The following is an 18,299-nucleotide window of genomic DNA, read 5'->3' as shown; positions in this document are numbered from 1 at the left end:
GAATGGCGTTTCACTCCAATAAGGTCAATCTATCTTTTTAAAACAGGTAGAAGGTCACGAGGAGTGACTTACAGCAGTATAAAAGCTATTGTCTAATAACCAGTGTCTTACAGTGCACTGAGTAGATCTAATAAAATAATTTGAACACATATAACCAGTGAAAATCTGGCAGCAGAAGGATGAAGAGAAACCCGATCATATTGATTACAAGAAACCAATTAGACACTTGACATGTAAGATTTGTCGTCATTCTGGCACTTCGAAATGTGCTTAGGGTTGCAAATGATGGCTTTAGTTCTCTCATTCATGTTAAATCTACTATTTATATATATATGTATGTATAGGTATAGATACATATATATATATCCTTTGATCACTGCACCATTCTTCTGTTTTGTATGGATTTTCAAGCAAAAAGCAATATCATTGTGAATGAGTTGCATTGATTGGACTCAGAGTTCCATAAGGCACTGAGAGGAGGGAACCACGTCGGCTCTTCCCATGACCAGTCCAGTCGTGTCGTCATTGCAGATTATCGTGCTGTGTCCGCCCGAGGGGATTTGGCTTGAAGCTCAATCCCCGTGATCCTGTGCCTTTCATAGATGTTTAGTCACAGTTGTAAGGGACAATGGAAATGTTTCCTAAACCTGTGTCAACATACAAGAGCAGAAGCAAAAAAAAAATTGGAAGAATTTTCGATTAGATTTTTTTTTTTCACTTTCGAAAATATACGTCTGTTACTGAACAGAAATCTACTTGAAAATGAATAAAATTAGCAAACGCAGGGATTACTTTTTAATAGCCGGCGAAGGCTTGCTTTAAAAACATTTATAATTCATTCAGCAACATTCATTATTTCTGACTAACTTAGCTACAAAATTTAAAGTCGGTAGAAAAAACGTTGTTACCGTAAATTCCGGACTATGAGTCGCTACTTTTTTTTTCCACACGTTTTGAACACTGCAGCTTGAACAATGATGCTGCTAATTTATGGATTTTTACGAATTTGCCTCAAGACGAAAGTGACATTGAGAGCGACAATGAAAGAGAGACTGAGGAAGTGTGTGACGGAGTAATTCTGACGCTGTTCAATTCCGACGCTGAAGAAGACGACTTTAGTGGTTTTAGTGCAGGAGGAAGATGAAGATAGCGATCAATGACTTTTCATGGTCGGCTAATCTTTCTGTGTAACATCTTTCTTTGTAAGTATCTCATGTTACAACGTGGACACCTGCGGCTTATAGACATGTGCGGCTTATATATGTATCCAACTTGTTTTCTTTCTAAAGTTAGTGGGTGCGGCTTATATTCAGATGCACTGAATAGTCCGGAAATTACGGTATTCATTAACCAATCATCTTCATCACTACTATGTTGCTGTTTAATCCCAGTTGACTGACAGTGTGGGTAACAAAGTCAAACAACTGTCATCAGATTTTGACACGTTGCCTTTTTCCGACTAAGTCCTTCCCACTTCCACAAGCACAGACAAAAAAACACTGTCTACAGAAGTCGGTTATGTAAATAATCAAATGTTGCTGCTTTGGAAGAAAACTTTGCGCCTGTGGATTCAATCACTGAAATTAAGAACCGTATTGAGAAAATATGTTCTCAAAGCATTTGAAATCTGTTGACATGTCGACACTTGGTGTTTATGGAGAACACACATGCAATTAATCCACACTAATACAAAGCTAACATTTAATTGTGTACTTTTCAGTGCGTGCTTCATTTCTTTGAGTGAAATTCTGCCGAAGTGCGACTTTCCACTCGCCTCTAGTGGTCTGTTTTCATGAGCTTTCCCTGCAAGTGTTCATTTAATTTCTTCTGTAGAAACTTAAGCAAAAAAATATTCCCTATGAAGATGGTTCACAGTTTGTTCTGTGGATTATTAAGGATGATTTAGTCTGTTGTTGGTAAAAAATAGGATGTGGGGAAAGTTTAGCCCACAGAGAATTGTCACACAACAGCAGATTCCTTTTGGTCTACAGAGCATTTTAACATCTTTTAGCTTATTTAATTTGGTTTTCCTACCAAAGCATGCAGCTATTTTGAGGAAAAAACTGCAAAAGTGTGTCTCTCAGAAGTTGATGAACAAAAAAACTGAGACGAAGTACAAATTTCTGACGTATTAAGCCATAAAAGAACCCCCAAATCCTTCAAATAAATAATTATGTTTAATGCTCATGTCTTGCTGCCCTGGTATGTGGATAAAATAATACACAAATCAATGCTATCATTATGCTGTGAGCAGCTAAAATTAAATTCCCTACAATTGTACCATATTGAAATGGAAGGAAGTGGATATCGCGAAACTTGGGCAAGTGGAAACTAGAGGTACGTGGGAAAATGTGTTTTTATAATCTGGTAAAATGAAGCCTTAAAATGTCAAATTGCAAGCCCAGATTTATACATTATAAAGTGATGTATTGTTACGCAGCACAAACATATGACAGGTGCTGTGTATCCTGTGTTTGCTGCACTAAACAAAGAAGAAAACGCGCTTGTAACTGACAAAGATCATGTAGCCCGCGGCACTATCCATGCAGCTATATGTTACAGGGCATAAAGAACGTCTCGGAGTTTTGTATTCGAGTGGGCACGTGTGTTCTCTGGCGTCCGACACGACAACCATAAACACTTTCACAGCAGGGGCAGCACCACAGCAAACACACAACTGAATAATTTACTCTCTGTGAAATGACAAGAAGCTAAAAGATTCATCTCTGGCGGCGCTTGGAGACCCCGCAACGGGCGACGTACCTTTAGATCTTAACGCTCTCGGTTCCGTATACGTTGTAGCCTTCTCTGTATGTGGCAAAGTTCTGGGTGTTGGTTGGGGGAGCCGGCTTAAAATTCTGGGCATTCTTGGCCAATTTCAGCCGTTTGGTTTCTTGTCGTGATTTATAACAGAACTCTATCAGGGCCACCATCATGGCCAGCCCCAGCCCTCCAACCAGAATATAGAAGACACCAGCCACATTGCTTAGGCTGAGAGCACTTGTCTTGTCCTGGGGGAAAGTGAATAACATAGTTAAGAGTTTTGCAGTGGAGCAAGGGCAGCAGCAGCAGCAGCATCATCACAAAATGCAGCCTGTATCCTTCAAACTGAGCCTTCTACAGCCTTGTCTCAACAGTAAAGCTGATTTAGTAGTAAATTATCCTACTCTGTCTCACTGATGCTACCAGTAGAAGATTATGGATACTAACAGCTACAAGCAACAAAAATTAAACATGTAATGAGGTGCTAAGGCTATAATTTAAACTAATTTTCCTTGTAAGTGTCACAAATTTATAAGGAACTTCATAGTCAAACCACTCTCCACTGAGGAGAAAGAAGCCGACTCCTAATGCTTTCTCTGCTGGTGAATGTAGAGCTTTTCCTGTCCTGTGCTACATGTAGGTAAAAAAAATGGCTTCTGCTCTTGACCATGTAAGGAAGCTGGTCAGTATCGCATAGGTCGACAGCTCTGAAAATCCCTGTCTTTTCAATCCTCTTAGCGACATGTACGTATAACTCTCATGGCAACACTGTCATACAGTACAGTCAAATTCATAGTAGATGAATGATAGCTCAATTAAAGTTAAAAAAAAAAATAACACTAAATATCAAACCATTTTGCTGCTGCTTACCTACCAAACATATTCATTAAAAATTTGTTCATTAGAGTTTTACTATTTGCAGTTTAACCCTATGAGCATGGAGGTACCATGGAGCTATCTAGCAACCCTAACCTATAATCTGAGGCTTTGACTGTATCTCAGAGGGTTAAATAGTGGGTTTATTACATTCCTCAACTTCTTGTACTGCGCAAACAAAGCCTCTAACCTCGTCTCAAAGCAGCCACAAGACTGAAGGACACCCTACGGCGCTCTCGCCGCTTAGAGAAGCTGAATTTGCGTAAATCATCACAATGAGAGGCTTTGCTTGTTCATCACACCACAGGAGGCCAAAGAATCTAATAGACACATCTCGATGCAAACTAGTAACAACACAAATAAATCAAATTTTCATTAACAGTTTGGTAAATAGAAACAGCAGCATAATGGTCAAAGTATCATGAATGTCAAGAATGAAAATGAGCAAAAATAGCATTGATCAACAACTGTTAACTGCTGTGATTCAGTTAAAATAGTATATCTGAAAGGCACTTTAATAATTTCCCCACAGTATTACCATTACAGTTTTCACAAAAAAAGAGACAGAGAGTTTCTACATTTTATATTGCATCAAAAAATGTCTCATTTCTATGGTATAAAAGAAAAAAAAAAGTGAATTTGGGGAATCAGTGCCTTGGGTTAAAGCCACATTTAAGCTGTGTTACAGCTTGTGGCAGGAAAAACTGAAAAAAAGAAAAATTATGTGTAGCAAATTAACAAAATGCATACTATAGATGTTAGAGAAGTCTTGTCTTGCATATGAACAGTACGTCAAAATGCAATTTGGAATCAGTACAAAAGACCTGCAGCGACTGACCTTACTTCCAGAGTCCTTGGTTCCACATTCACCCTTATCGTACCACCATTTGTTTTTCAGCTTGTCTAAGATGCCTTGTTCACTGAGTTTCAATACTGCAAGGTTTACAGGAGTTCTTCACGTGGGAAATAACATAAATAACATTATATTATGTTATTTTATGTTATTCAACTTTTAAACTACTACATACTTTACAAAGCGATAAAGCAGGGCACCTGGCTATGTCAACATCACAAAGAGCAGGCATTCTACCTATTACCTTTATAACCCCTAGTCTAAAGCCAGGACCTACCCGTATCGCTTTGAGTAATCGGCAGACGCTGTTAACAGGGCGACAAGCAGGTACTGGAAGTACGATCTGCAAGTCTATGAAAGTCAAAAAGCACTAAGGTACATTGGTTTGGGGGGGGGCAGGCATTCACAGAGGGTTTCTGCACAGCATTTAACAAGTTCATTCCAACAGGAGCTTTGTCTTAACAAACAGAAAACTCTTCCTCTTCCTGTACAATGTCAGTTTAATCCCGTGATGGCTGAAACTACTGTCACTGCAATGACAACAGTCAATTCTGGAGGTATTACAGCCAATTTCACATTCAAGAAACTATGCCCAAAAGTGAAAGTGTAATTAATTCTTACGTGTTCCATCCCGACATATCGCTAAGAAAAACCTTATCTTCCAATTACGCCAGATTAGTGTCTGATGATTGTGTCCCAACCAAACTGCACAGAGCTGCAGGACTAAGCTCAAAAGTATCAGTGGAATAATTCATCTCACATTTGCCTGTAGCTGCATAATCTAATATTTGACACAGCTCTCTCTTGCTGTTTGATATCTCTAGAAGTTATATCATGACGTATAATATTGTATGTCAACATGAATTAGCATAATTTTCTATTGCACTAAATTACTTGAGGCAAAAAACAATTGCCAAGCTCGACGAAGATCACATTTGGTAGTCGTAATATAACAGTGGATCATTTGTGGTTTAGGTCAATCTCTCTATCAAAGTGAAAAGCAAATTGGAAGCAAAGAAAAATAGTGCATCAATAAATGAGTGACCTGACTACTCCCTGGGAACAATGTCCCCCAAGGGGATCCATGCAATGCATAATGCACTGAGAGAAGATTACACCACTGTATATTCCTCGTAGCCAATCTGGAGAAGCGGACTGCGAAGACCAGACCATTGTCTTGGCTTGGAGAGACATTGATTAACAATGCAATTACCCTGTAACATGCTCTGTGTCTGAAACTCAATCTAGGCTGCGCTGTGTTGTGCCCGAGGGCGAGAAAGAGCGGTGTGAACTGTGTGCGAGTGGGTGTGCATGCAGCTGCGCGCATGATTATGCGCATCTCCTGATGTCATTGGAACATGGAGTTGTGAGCAGGACTGGGCCAAGCGATTCACTGTTTGGAACACTGCGCTCCAGGCCGCTTTATCCCACCTAATCGGGCCTTTCCGCTGAGTCCTGGAGAGCCGAAACAAGCCAGGAAACAGACAGACAGTACATACCTGTGCATGATAATAGATCGATGGCAGCACAGGAGACAGGAGCTGCTTTCAAATGCTCTGAGTAGCACAGGAGGCTCTGTGACTACAGAACATAGCAATGTTAACAACACATTGAAAATGTGGCTTTGAAACACCTAAAAAAATCTCTTCAGCCACAATACCCCAGCATTTATCAAGACATTATTTGATACGTGCCACATGCAGCCTCTTGTGGGGATGTTTAACTGTTCATTGTGGTCCAAACTGGGAGAGTAATGACACAATCTGCAGTCGGTGGGACCTTGCAGATTGTCTGAAATGTAACCAATTACCTGACATACATCATCACATGTGGGTTGACAGCATCATTTGTCATTAAATTGACCTGCATTGTAAAGAATGTATTGCTACTGCCTCATGTGTAATTTTGTGAAAATAGCACAAAGCTTAATGGCACATAATCTAAGTAGCATTACACCAAGGTGTCATGGTTGAGCGAGGCTTCACACTTTGCACCATTAGCTGCCGTAATGGAAAAATCATTCATCATTTAAGCACAGAAAAGGATGGAAAGATCTGACGGTCAGAAGGGTCACAGCTGGGTTAGTAATTGTTGAACTGAGGAAGGAACTGCATGTCGTGAAATCACACCACAGGTGGTTTATCAGATCACACATTCAAAAAGAAAACAAAGTCTTTTGTTTAATTAGAATTCTCACGTTTGCCTGCAATGCTTAGTCCCCTCAAGACGCCGCTGTTCCCCTTGCTTCCCTGTCGGCCTCGGCTGAGCAGCCATTCTGAGGTTTTTTTTTTTTTTTGCCATTAAGTAGAATTGGCTTTTAAGCTCATAGGTTCTGGGCCAGTGTCATGGATGTCAGGCAGCTGTGCGGTGAAGTACTGCAAAGCCATATTTTACCGGATTAGCAAACCTCACCTTCATAATAGAAGTCTGGAGGTTTTGGCCTTTTCACTGCAATGTCACCGGCAAACTCTCTTTTTGAATTACACCTGTGAGATTCCATCAGCTACCTTGATAAAACCTTAATATCTGTGGCGAGGTGATCTGCCCTGCACATGTGTAAGTGTCTGTAAACAGCTCAACCTCTCACAACTGTAGGGCAGACAAATTTACCTGGTATGTTTCAGACATTGTCAGACAGAAAGCAAACTCCTACCCTCACTCTCATTTGTACTGTTTCTATGTACATTACAGTTAATTTCTACAGATACAGTCTTTCCTGTTGGCTAAGCAAGAGCTCCGTAGTTAGATCTGAGCTGTTAAACCCTCTGGTCAAACGTCCAATTAATTTGGTAATCTGCCTCGGGGCAGCAGCAGGTTAGTTGGGGCGGACAGTTGGTTTGGTTATGGTTGGGTTGTCGTAACAGCCTTGCCGATTACTCTGCACTATGGTACCCGATTGTGGTGACATCGAGGCTGACCTTGGAGTCACCTCCCCCGCTGCCGCACTCTCCCTTGTCGTACCACCATTTGTTTTTCAATTTGTCCAAGAGGCCTTGCTCATTCAGTTTTAAAACTGCCAGGTTAACAGCATTTCTTGAAACGATAAAACATAACTTGTAAGAAAATGCACAGGTCCGTGAGAAATCTAATGCAAAGTAATACTTGTATAGGCATCATAATAATAGGTGATGGTAGTGAGACTACCACGGTCAAAGCAGGGGCTTATGCACAGAATGCTATCTGTTAATCAGAATGGTCTAGGAAAAGGACAAATTGTTTAATAATTTAAGGAATACGGAGAGATAAGAAAAGGCTCATATAAGGTAGAGACAGTGTTAAATCTTGGAAAAGGTGGCATGAAGGGTTACGTAGTTTAGAACTGAAGTGTGCGGGATGGGGACACTTGTCATTGAGAAGAAAAGTAACAACAACAAACATCATGCAATTAACATTCGTCACAAGTGACAGCGCAGCTTTTAAAGGCTAAATTGAAAAACCATTGAACTGTTAAATTAAAAGTGACAACACAACAGTCAGGTAGGACAGCACACGGGACAGAAGGAGAGATCGAAGGAGAGAGAAAAGCAACAGTAAGAGAGACACAAATATGAAATGATTGTTAGCTTTAAACCGTATTATCTGGATTCGATTTCTCAACTATAAAATAGCAATTTCTTAACACATTTACGAAAATACTGGAAAAATATTATCATTAATTAACCTTTGTATCCAAGTGCATTGAAAAGCATACTACCGTTTACCTCTGTGTCCATTCAAAAGTAAAAAAAAAATAAAAAAAGAAGAGGAAGAGAAGAGAATGATAACAGGGGACATCAGGGTAGGTGGAATACTATAACAACATGGGGGATATTGTTATATTATTCCACCCACCTTAATGCTGAGCCTTTGGGCGTCGCCACACCGTATCCTTTCGAGTCGAGGTTGCCTCCCACTTTCATGGTGTCGCACGGCTTCCGCTGCTCGATGTACTCGTTCATGGTGGACTCGAGGAGAAAGGCGAACTTGCCCTTTGACTTTCGTACCCGGGCTACGCCATCGGGCGTGGTCTTAACAAACACTGAGGGTTCAGCAGATTTCATGTATGACCACATCTTCTCATACACTGCTATTTTGGATCGCTGTGCAGAGAAGAAAAGGAGAAGAGAATCAGTTTAAGAAGGCGTCCGAAAATCGTGAAAGGCGCGATGGATTTTGTTGAATTTTTGTGCTTAATGGTCGCATGATTTAAACTGGCATGGTGAAGTATTCATAGACATCCTGGTTAAGTGGCTGTGTGATATCTTTAAATACTTCCAGGAAAAAATATAGCTGACGGACTTTTACGAGATCATGAAGTACAAGAATTTACAAAATCCATTTCTCTTCATCAACATAAACGTACTTCCTCAGAAATGTTGCTTCTCAAATTCACTGAACGTTAATGAGGGTTGCACATCACCCAAAGTAAGTAATGTCTTGCAAACTAGGTAGAAAAGCTGGCGTTTGTGGATCGGATATGCAAAAATATCTCCAATAATTCAACTTTGCTGACAGTGAATTGCAGGTAATGATCATTTTATTTGAACAACTTGCCGAGGTGTTGGATCGGTTGGTTTAAAATTCAGCCCGAGCGAAGTGAGCCTTGGTTTATAGCTCTAATCTAACTTGTATTACAGTCGTTCGCTTCAACAACACTGTTAATGAAACATCTCAACTGTGACTCGGAGGCGATGCGCAGAAGAAGCAGGAGAAGTGAACAACAAGGCAACCCATCACAAAGTGACAAAGATGAGCCTCTTCTCAGCGCCTGGGGTCGGGCTTAGCGAGCATGTAAAATTAGGGGAAGTTGGGCGCTATCTATAATAAGCATCAATTAAATTATTCAATGCCCCTGGATTTATTTTGGCATAGGCATTTCACACATCCTGGTGTGATCCCAGTCCAAGCAGTGATGAGCCATAGTTCCCAAGTGACGCCGTGTGTACAAAAGACTGGATCCCACTTAAAAAAAAAAAAAAAAGCTCCCTTTTTAGTAACGTCCAGAAAAAAAGCCAACGGGTTTGGCTCAATTAAAATATCTGCTGTCAACCAGAGGGTTTATGGGTATAACTGATGATACAGCAACATCTGATGCTTTCCTGTGGTGTTTTTTGGCTCATAAGGCACCAAGTCATTAGTTTAGCAAAAGTCAATTAATTATAATGATGAGTCAATTAATTCAACAAGACCAAGAGTCTACCGGCACAGTGGTTTCTATAGCTAACAGACCTAAGATTTAGCAGGTAAAATGAGGCATTTTCACAAGATAGAAACCAAAACAGATCCAAGCATCGGACATTATCTAGAGTAGTTTAATATACCAAACACTTGCTGCTTCCACTTTCTCAGCTGTTTTCTCAGAGATTTTCCTCTTGGGGTTTTGGGCTGTTAGACAAAAATGCAATGATAAAGTTTCACCATATCCCAATATTTTAGAGACTAAACATGCCTAATTAAGTGCAAATAATTGCTAGTTGTACTGCTTGTTAAAGGGTCACGCAGTTAATTAGAGACGCTACATGAAAATTCAAAGATCATCTGTTGTTAAGCTCTTTATTTAAACTTGAATAGAATCACATACTGAGCTTTGTGTGTCCAAACATGAGGATCTGTGCACAGGCGCACACCACTGCCTTGAATTGGTAAAAAGCCCCCTTAACAAAAAGCATATCCATCTCTAATGCATTTCTGTTAATAAACAAAAGCATTAACCTTGACCTAACCAAAGTGCTTTTCGGGCTTTATGTAATCATATACAATTTGTTTGCAGGCATCCGTCACAGCGCATCAGGCGAAGGGTGAGGATGAGATGAGACAGCAGCATAACACAAATGGAAAAGTCTGCATGATGAATGTTCCACGCTCAGATGAAAAAAGACTCCAAGTTGGGATGATAGCCATTCTATTTTTATGCAAATACAATTGATGGGGATGGGGGGGGGCAATAGTCAGACTTAGATGGGATATTTGTGTTGACAGTTATGTTCAATGTGTTCAGTTTGCATGTGACAGACATCATGAAAAGGACACTAGTTTTGGAGGACATTTCCCCAAAGACACAGGGCTCATCTGCTCGGCAGTGGGAAAAGAAGCTCCAGACGGCTCCTCAGATGAAGGGAAAAGAATAGATCTGGGCATTGATTACTGACGACAGAGTGTGCTGCCTCGGTGCTTTATGAAGTCAATTCGTCAATATCAGAGCAGGGTGGAAGTGCGACCAAAACCTAAATAGGCCGATTCCACCGCAACTAAAGTCACCAGCGAGGTGTTTGCAGCAGACAGACAGAGAGAAAGAAAACAAGAAACCGTGAGGAAACCCAGCAGGGAAAGAGAGATATTTGATTATTGACTGCTGGTGCTCACACACACACACACACACACACACACACACACACACACACACACACACACACACACACACACACACAGTATAACCATATGAACACATCACTAGTCTACTGTCGTCTCCTTTAAAATGTAATCATTCACATTCTCATCTATGGCGGTCATTTAAAATTCAATTAAGGAATAATGACTGCAAAAGTCCATCATGAATGAACAGACAATTTGTTGAGCAATTTAATGCTGCCATAAATACAGCTTTCTACATGTGGCGCTCCTTCACACCATGTAATGGCCGTGTGAAACCATACCGCTGGATTCTAAATGAGCTGCCTGCCAATTAACAGGGAGTGGCTGCATTTGATATCTATTGTGTAAAAGTAAAAAGAAACACGGCTCTATGTTGGGTAACTCACAAATGGAATCACCCTCCTCCTCTAAACGGCTTTAAAATTATACTAAAGCAATCACAATGCTGCTCTCTTCATAATGGAGCACCTAAATAGTCGATCTCAGCCAGCCCTCCTACCTAAGAGACGCTGGTTACATCATCTGTGTAGGTGTTCCTCTTGCAAGTCTGTCTGAAGCGGCGAGCTTTCTGCCGTCTTGTAATAGTCATAAAGACAAACTCGGGTCTGTTATTCAAACCTGTCGACTTCAGTCGAGAAATAAAAAGGAACAGGACTTGCCTCAAGCGACACAAGGTTAGAGGGATGCCGGAGGAAGACTGGTGAAACTGGTGATCCTTTTAGCCCTGTTTCAGTCTCCAGTAACCCCCACAGGGAATTATCTGGCTGGTAACTGTTTTAGAACTGTGTCTGAGGGCAGATGTTATTTTTCCCAGCAGAACTAAAGCGCTAATACTTAAAACTTTAAGTGCTAATAAATGACTCATAAGGTAATAAATACTCCGTGTTGCACTATAAGGGCTTAATTAATACACTGTCCACAAATGATAAACTGTGGCCGGCGTCATTTATGCTCGAACGGACGTATTGTTGTTGTTGTTGTTGTTGTTGCCTTGGGGGAAATTTTTCATGTTTTAGACATCACCTATTTGTATTGGTTGGATGCAAAGCTTTATGTTCTGTTGTTCAAATGAAACTGTGTTTTGATTCACAGGGCAATTGCTCCATTAACAATGTGGAGTAGATTCAGATCGATCTTGTTCATTATTTATTTATATTTTTAATTCCAGCCTTATATATTGGGACTTAAACCTCTTCCCCTGGAGGCGCTGCTTATAGAGACCTGAAGTGAAACCAGGATTTTTGGGTTGTATTTCAAAAGCAAAAAAATAAAGAAAAATTAAATTTTTGCTCAGATTTGTTACTAAACTAACAACAACAACAACAACAACAACAACAAAATCCTCGGTACAGAGGATTTCTAAACAGTATGCCCTGTACCTTGATAACAACAGCATTTTCTGTTTTTTTTGGAGAAATGGTGTAATAATGCTGTTTATTAATAATGTATGTGTTTTCTATCTTATAAGCCATTCTTGGAATAAACATCACAGTGAGAGAGAAGAGAAAAACCCACCAGCAAGTTGAAGGCACTGTGGTTAGCTTAAAACCTGTCAGTAAATCACAGCAGGATAGACGGGAGTGACGGCTGTAGAATTAAAAGGAAATGATTTTTAGAAGCGTGTTATGAATTTGCCTGCCTCGCTTTGCTCACATAAGCTGTGTCATTGAAGTTAAAATAGACTAATTGTGTTAAAATAACAAAAGTTTAATTGAATATAGCAACTGCTGCAGTGGATGATGACTTATTTTCTTAGAGCGTGGACAGAAAGCCCCGGGAAGACTTGTATTTTTTTTTTTTTTTTTCCACAATCCTTAAATGAGATTGCACTGAGTTGCAGAAGCTGGTGGAACAAAGCCTAATTTGGATTTACATCAGTCTTGTATTTATGTTGTTATCTGCAGTGGATTTACAAGAAGTCCCATAAAAGTTTTGATAAAAACTTTAAAAGGAAACCCATTAGCGTTCATCAGCCACTGGCATCTGTTTGTCTCCCAACTGCCTTGGAAGATACAAGTATTACCCTCTTACACTAAAACCGAGTACCCTGTAGGTTTATCTTTGCGGTCTAGAGATAAAATGCTTGTTGGCCTGAAAGAAGTCTCTAAAGTCCAACTGTGACGCAGGAGAGAAAAGAAAAAAAGACGAGAGGAGTTTGTGTGTTTTGTAAGATCACGGGCGAATCTGTCATTTAGAGATTTTCTTGTTCCAGAATCTCCGACAATGTCATTAAAACGTCTGAGAAGAGACAAGTGATTAAAGCCCAAAGTCAAAGAAATTGACCTCTCTATTCTAAATAACCGCTTAATCTGTATTGATCCCGAGCCACGTGGCGTCTCCAGACCTCTGTCCGCTGCCCTCCGAACTGCAGCCTGTTTTTTATTCTTTCTTTGGCGTCTCGGGCTGCTTTCATTACAGCCTCTCCCACATACGCTCCACTGCCCGTGTATCGAAAGGCCATCTCCAAACACCCGCCACTACATTTCATTCGACTTTACTTCCCTTCCATTTTGTTTGTAGGCATCGCCACTTTCCCCCAATATCCTGTATGCCCGGGACTACCTGTATCTCAAGTATGCAGAGATGAAAGTTGAGGCTCTGGGGGTGTACTTTGTCATTGAAGTGCCACATGCTACACCCTGAATACCAATTGCTCATCTTTGATGCTCCTTGCTGGACTCCAATAGCTCGTCTCTCGCGCCTGCTGTTGTTGCTCATCTAAAGTTCGACGAAGCCCTCTGAGGACAGTGCTTCTCCTCAGAGGTTGTGCCCATCTTGCATTAGTCACTTTTGTCAGCTTTCTCTTTTATGCAAACTGGCTCTAATCTTTATAGGAGCCTCCCCTTTACTCTGCGCTGCACTGAAACACAAAGTGACAAGAGCTCGGGGAGTTGTGTTACAATGTGCTGCATATGATTGCGGGGCAACCTCAGGATTTCTTGTATAAATCTCCTCGCTGGCTCTTCTTCATGCAACCCTGCCCTAATGCAGGTCTGCTCTGCATAAAAAGCCACTTATTAAACATTGTGTTGGACCATGCCGAAGCTATAGTGTCTGTGCCACAATAGCTGAGACGTGAAATTGATTTTCATGCTCAGTAAAATGCATTGGTGACTGCACTCAAGCTGTTGTTGCCTTCTCCACCACACCTGCAGATCAGTAAGATGCATGATGTTTGCCGTTGAGAGCTCTGGGTGATGTATAATCTTTTGAGGAGAACAGAAAACAATGCTGTGGTCTCATTTCTCTACGCAATTATCATTCTTTCATTGTTACGCTGTTAAATGAGGTGCATGAAGGGACAGCCGTGCGGTTGTCTTTGATGGTCTCACCCCGGTCTTTACACGTAATTAAACAGCCACATCAGCTCATTTTATCATCCCAGGCATTATCACGATCCAGCTTCTCCTTCGACGTACATTTTCGAAACGTAACCGAGCCAAGTCTTTTGATGGAATGAAACCTCATCAAGAGGATAAACATGGTCTCACTGGTACAACTCATCATTTTCTAATCATCCAAAACACAAATATTCAACTGACTTGCATGAAAAGATCCATGACAGGAATTAAAATGATGAAACAAACCGCAGCGGCGCAGCGGTGCATGACAGCTGCTATGTTGGGGAAGAGCAACACAAAGCTCGAAGTTATCCCGCATTGTCTCAAGGTAAAGCAACAGACAGGCTGGAGACAGGGGAGGAGGAGAGGGTGCCCAAACAAGCAGGGGGAGTCTGGGGGACGAGGAGCCAAGATCGGGGAGCGAGGCGCTGCCAAACGCCTAGAGCCGTGCAGGCTTCCGCTGGGCACGTCAGCGGGCTCCCAGGCCAGCTGTCCTAGTTGGTTGTCAGCAGCAGAATCAGAGCTTTCTTGGGGGATCTACCCTAACACCACTCTCTTTGAAAATTCCTCCACAGATTCTCCACAGTCCCATCGCCAAATGAAGATACACACAGTGATGGGAATATTTTCCCTGTCAGGTAAAAAAAAAAAAAAAAAAGCCGTATGTCTGAATTTATCAGGAGCTCGGAGAAACTGCGCCACAGGAAAACAAGCTAAAAGTGGCTTTTTGGAAGCTCAGGATTAGCGGCAATATTCGTGTTTTTTTGCTATCGAAAGGAAAAAAGTTTTTTCCCACAAGTTTGTTCAGCGAGATCTGGGAAATAAACCAGGTGAAATCATGAAAAATTAAAGGCCAGCAGTGTCAGAGATGGTGACATATGTCTTGTTTGAAACATTGGACTTGATTTAAAATTTCCAGCTGGCTGATGCCGTATGGGTCTAATTAAGCCTGAATGTATTTCCTGAAAACAGATCTGAAATAGAACTTGAACTCCTATTAATCAGTGTGTTTTTTTCCTTGTCAGCCCTCTACAGCTTTAATTAAAAGTCCCCTGGAATAGCAGTTCACACATGTCATTTCCTATTTGAAGACTTAGGGATGTAACTAGGACACTCATTATACAGAAAACAGGAAAACCGACCGCTTCCCGGATTGTTCTACCAGCAGACCTTTGGCGGCCCCATTGTCAGGCTGGAATCCTAATCTGTAATTGGCATCCATCATGTCTGTGACACAAAGACGTCACGCCGTATGTACACCTGTGCGGCATCTCAGATGAAAGGGAGAGCGGTGACAGACTTTGCGAGGTGTTGGAGAATAAAGCGCCGCTGTGGAGGACATCATGTGCTGCGTTTCCAAGAATATACGGCGCTATCTTCACAGCATACAGACTTTTATAAGCAGCCGCTGAGAGTTTACAGACTTTAAACAAAAGGACTTTAAAATATCAAGCTCTGCAGACGCTATCTTGTCCCTCTTTGTCTGAGAAAACATGGATTTGATTCTGCATTTTGTTGTTGTGAGCAATTCAACCCAGGGGTAATACAAATGAAGTGCTCTTTCTGCCAACAGGCTGCAGCTGTGAAACATATGAATTGTTTCTCTCCTGCTGATGAGTAATGAGGGAGCGTAAGATAAAAGACTGTCATATTGCCTTTTCGTCATCACAGGCAGAGTGCTGTTTCATTAATTCTTTTTCAGCGTCGGACTGCCAATGTAGCCGCGCGACGAGCTCAGACATCTATGGATTTCACAGCAGAAGGTTGATCGCCTTAAAGATATGCAGCGCTGCCTGATGCCTGCGCACTGAGCATGTGTTTGCCTTTCGGAGACTAATACACTTTCGCTTCAGATTTTACTTAATTTATGACTTAATTGCCGGGTGAGTCCCTCGTGCCGACGGACATATTGCTTATTCCATCTAAAACGTCTTTCAGACTGCTCTGTTTGACCTACAGGGCTCTTCTTCATCAGGTCCAATTTGCCAGCCACGGCCAGCTAGCTAATTATACTTCATGAACTGACCCTTCTGAGTTTGAGTCTGATGTGGGTGCTTTGATTAGCCTCCTGTTTTTATCACCTCTGAGTCTTCCATGTTGTTATCACGCTTTCTGCTGACAGCCCCAGTGCCTCAAGGTTGCACACTGCAGTACCGCTGCATAAATTTCACGTTCATGTCATCAGAGTTCAAGAACTGCTTCTCTGTCAACATGCCTCATTTAGAGCAATCTTGTGCAGGTCAAGAGGACAAAATTGGAAAGCTGCAAGGAGGAGTCGATCACGGACATTACAACAAGGAGCTTTTATGATTCAATACACCTGAGTGTGAAAATGTAGGCCCTTGTAATAATTGTGATTCGAGCTGAAAGAAAAAGATGAGAGCCGTGAAACTGTTTCCTGACTCTACTCACCCTAAAAAACTCTTTTGTGGAGCCTGAGTCCAGAGTGCCGTATGCTATCTCTGTCTGCTTGGCCAGATCTTCAGCACTTTCTATTGGAGAGACCATTCTTTCCACAGTCAGGAAGGCAGCCAGGTTGGCTGTGTAGGACGAGATGATGATGAGGGTGAAGAACCACCACACACCACCGACGATTCGGCCTGACAAAGACCTGAGAGAGGGAGAGGTTGATGACAGGGAAACACACAATGTAATTACACAGTGACATGTGGCGGCGATCAACCGGCTAACGTCTACCAGTTGTGTTTAATGTATGTAATTGCATCGGTCATCAGAATTTTCCTTGTAAACTGTGTTGTGTAAATCTGCGTGTAGCGCCAAAGCAGCGCGTTTCCAAAGGAAAGCGGTACAAGTTGTTTAAAACGTGCTCTAGTGCAAGTCTTTAATTGAGTGTGAAACAATCAGGGTCAAAGTTTATTTCGTAGCCGGAAGAAAGCAATCTTGAAGTCAATTTGGTGATGATAATTTAAGTGTGTCAATTACACATATAATAGCTGCAGTGAATGCAAAATGAGCTTGACTTGGAATAATGAACACCAAAAGGAAACAAAAAATAAAGATGCTTGATTTACTCTGTGTGCTTAGTTAAAAAAACGCATCTCGTCTCTTGTAGTTAAAATTTCATGTTGCGGTCTATTTGTTTCTGTTTTGCTGCTCTGCTGTCCACTCCTGGTGTCTACTGGAGCTGACCCACCTGGGGGAGATGTCACAGCCCTGCTGCATGAAGGCGCCCAGAGAGAACCAGAGGGAATTGAAGATGCCAAAGTCATTGGGAGGATCAGGGGGAGTCTGAGGGTCTTTGGTCTCATCCTGTTCCTCGAGGTTCCACTCATAAGGACTGAACCGACTGACCAGGAACAGTACCACGCTCACCCCAATATAGGCAAACACTATACACATCCAGATTTCATAGGCCAGCGGGTCCAGGAAGGAGAAAACACCGGGCTTGGACTTTTGCGGCTTCTTTATCATAATGGAGATGCCCAAGCTCATAAACGGCTTGGAAAAGTCTATCACCTCCTCTCGAACCAGAGTAATGGTGAGAGGTGCAACGGCTATATCTGCTCTCTGGAAACAGGGACATGCACAGCAAGCATTAGTCATGACCTGCATAAAGAAACAGGTCACTTCAAGTATATGTGTGAATGACTGGAGCTGTTTTCATCACACATTTATACAGAACATTTTCAGAAATAAGCCACCGACTGCCACATTTGAAGACATGCTGAAAAAAAAAGAACACACTCACGCAGGAAAAACAGAGTCGCATTTGCAGAAGTTAGTCATGACCTGAGCTTAGAACAATTAAATCAATCAGAATTATACACTGAAAAGGAGAAAAAAAGCTCACAAGGGCAGCCCAGCTAGAATATTTTTTCCATTCTATAAACATTTTGAGAAAGTTCTAGTAATGTTTTTAGCAGGAACTTTCTTTTTTAGTTCCCAGTTTTTCGTAAAGGCCAGATAAAGTTCTCTTACAATGCTCTAGAATGGTTCTTAAGAACGTTCTCAATAGCAACATCCACAGAATACTGCAGGCAAAATGTTCTGCCTTCGTTAATGTTTGAAATTACAGCAAAGTTTCAAAAACACATTTTGTCTTCTGAGGCCTCAAAAACATTTTTTGAATGTTAGTATTAGAACGTTCTTCTTTC

General features: G+C 41.4%; 1 protein-coding gene across 1 annotated transcript in view; it reads right to left on the bottom strand.

Moving 5' to 3' along the window:
• Positions 1 to 432: 432 nt before the first annotated feature.
• LOC103357241 (glutamate receptor 3) overlaps positions 433 to 18,299 on the bottom strand; it is an 85,435-nt gene continuing 67,568 nt past the window's right edge. Inside the window, exons 11-16 of the mRNA XM_008281700.1 lie at positions 17,339 to 17,712; positions 16,597 to 16,795; positions 8,324 to 8,571; positions 7,411 to 7,525; positions 2,764 to 3,011; positions 433 to 647 (exon numbers count right to left, since the gene is read on the bottom strand). Coding sequence (XP_008279922.1) covers positions 2,766 to 3,011; positions 7,411 to 7,525; positions 8,324 to 8,571; positions 16,597 to 16,795; positions 17,339 to 17,712 — 1,182 coding nt within the window. The 3' untranslated portion in view covers positions 433 to 647; positions 2,764 to 2,765. The remainder of the gene's footprint in view (positions 648 to 2,763; positions 3,012 to 7,410; positions 7,526 to 8,323; positions 8,572 to 16,596; positions 16,796 to 17,338; positions 17,713 to 18,299) is intronic.

Source organism: Stegastes partitus, unplaced genomic scaffold (genome assembly GCF_000690725.1).
Source record: "Stegastes partitus isolate 25-593 unplaced genomic scaffold, Stegastes_partitus-1.0.2 Scaffold242, whole genome shotgun sequence".
Classification (NCBI taxonomy): Eukaryota; Metazoa; Chordata; class Actinopteri; family Pomacentridae; genus Stegastes; species Stegastes partitus.
Note: the sequence above shows the minus strand (reverse complement) of the source record. Positions and strands in the feature narration are given on the sequence as shown.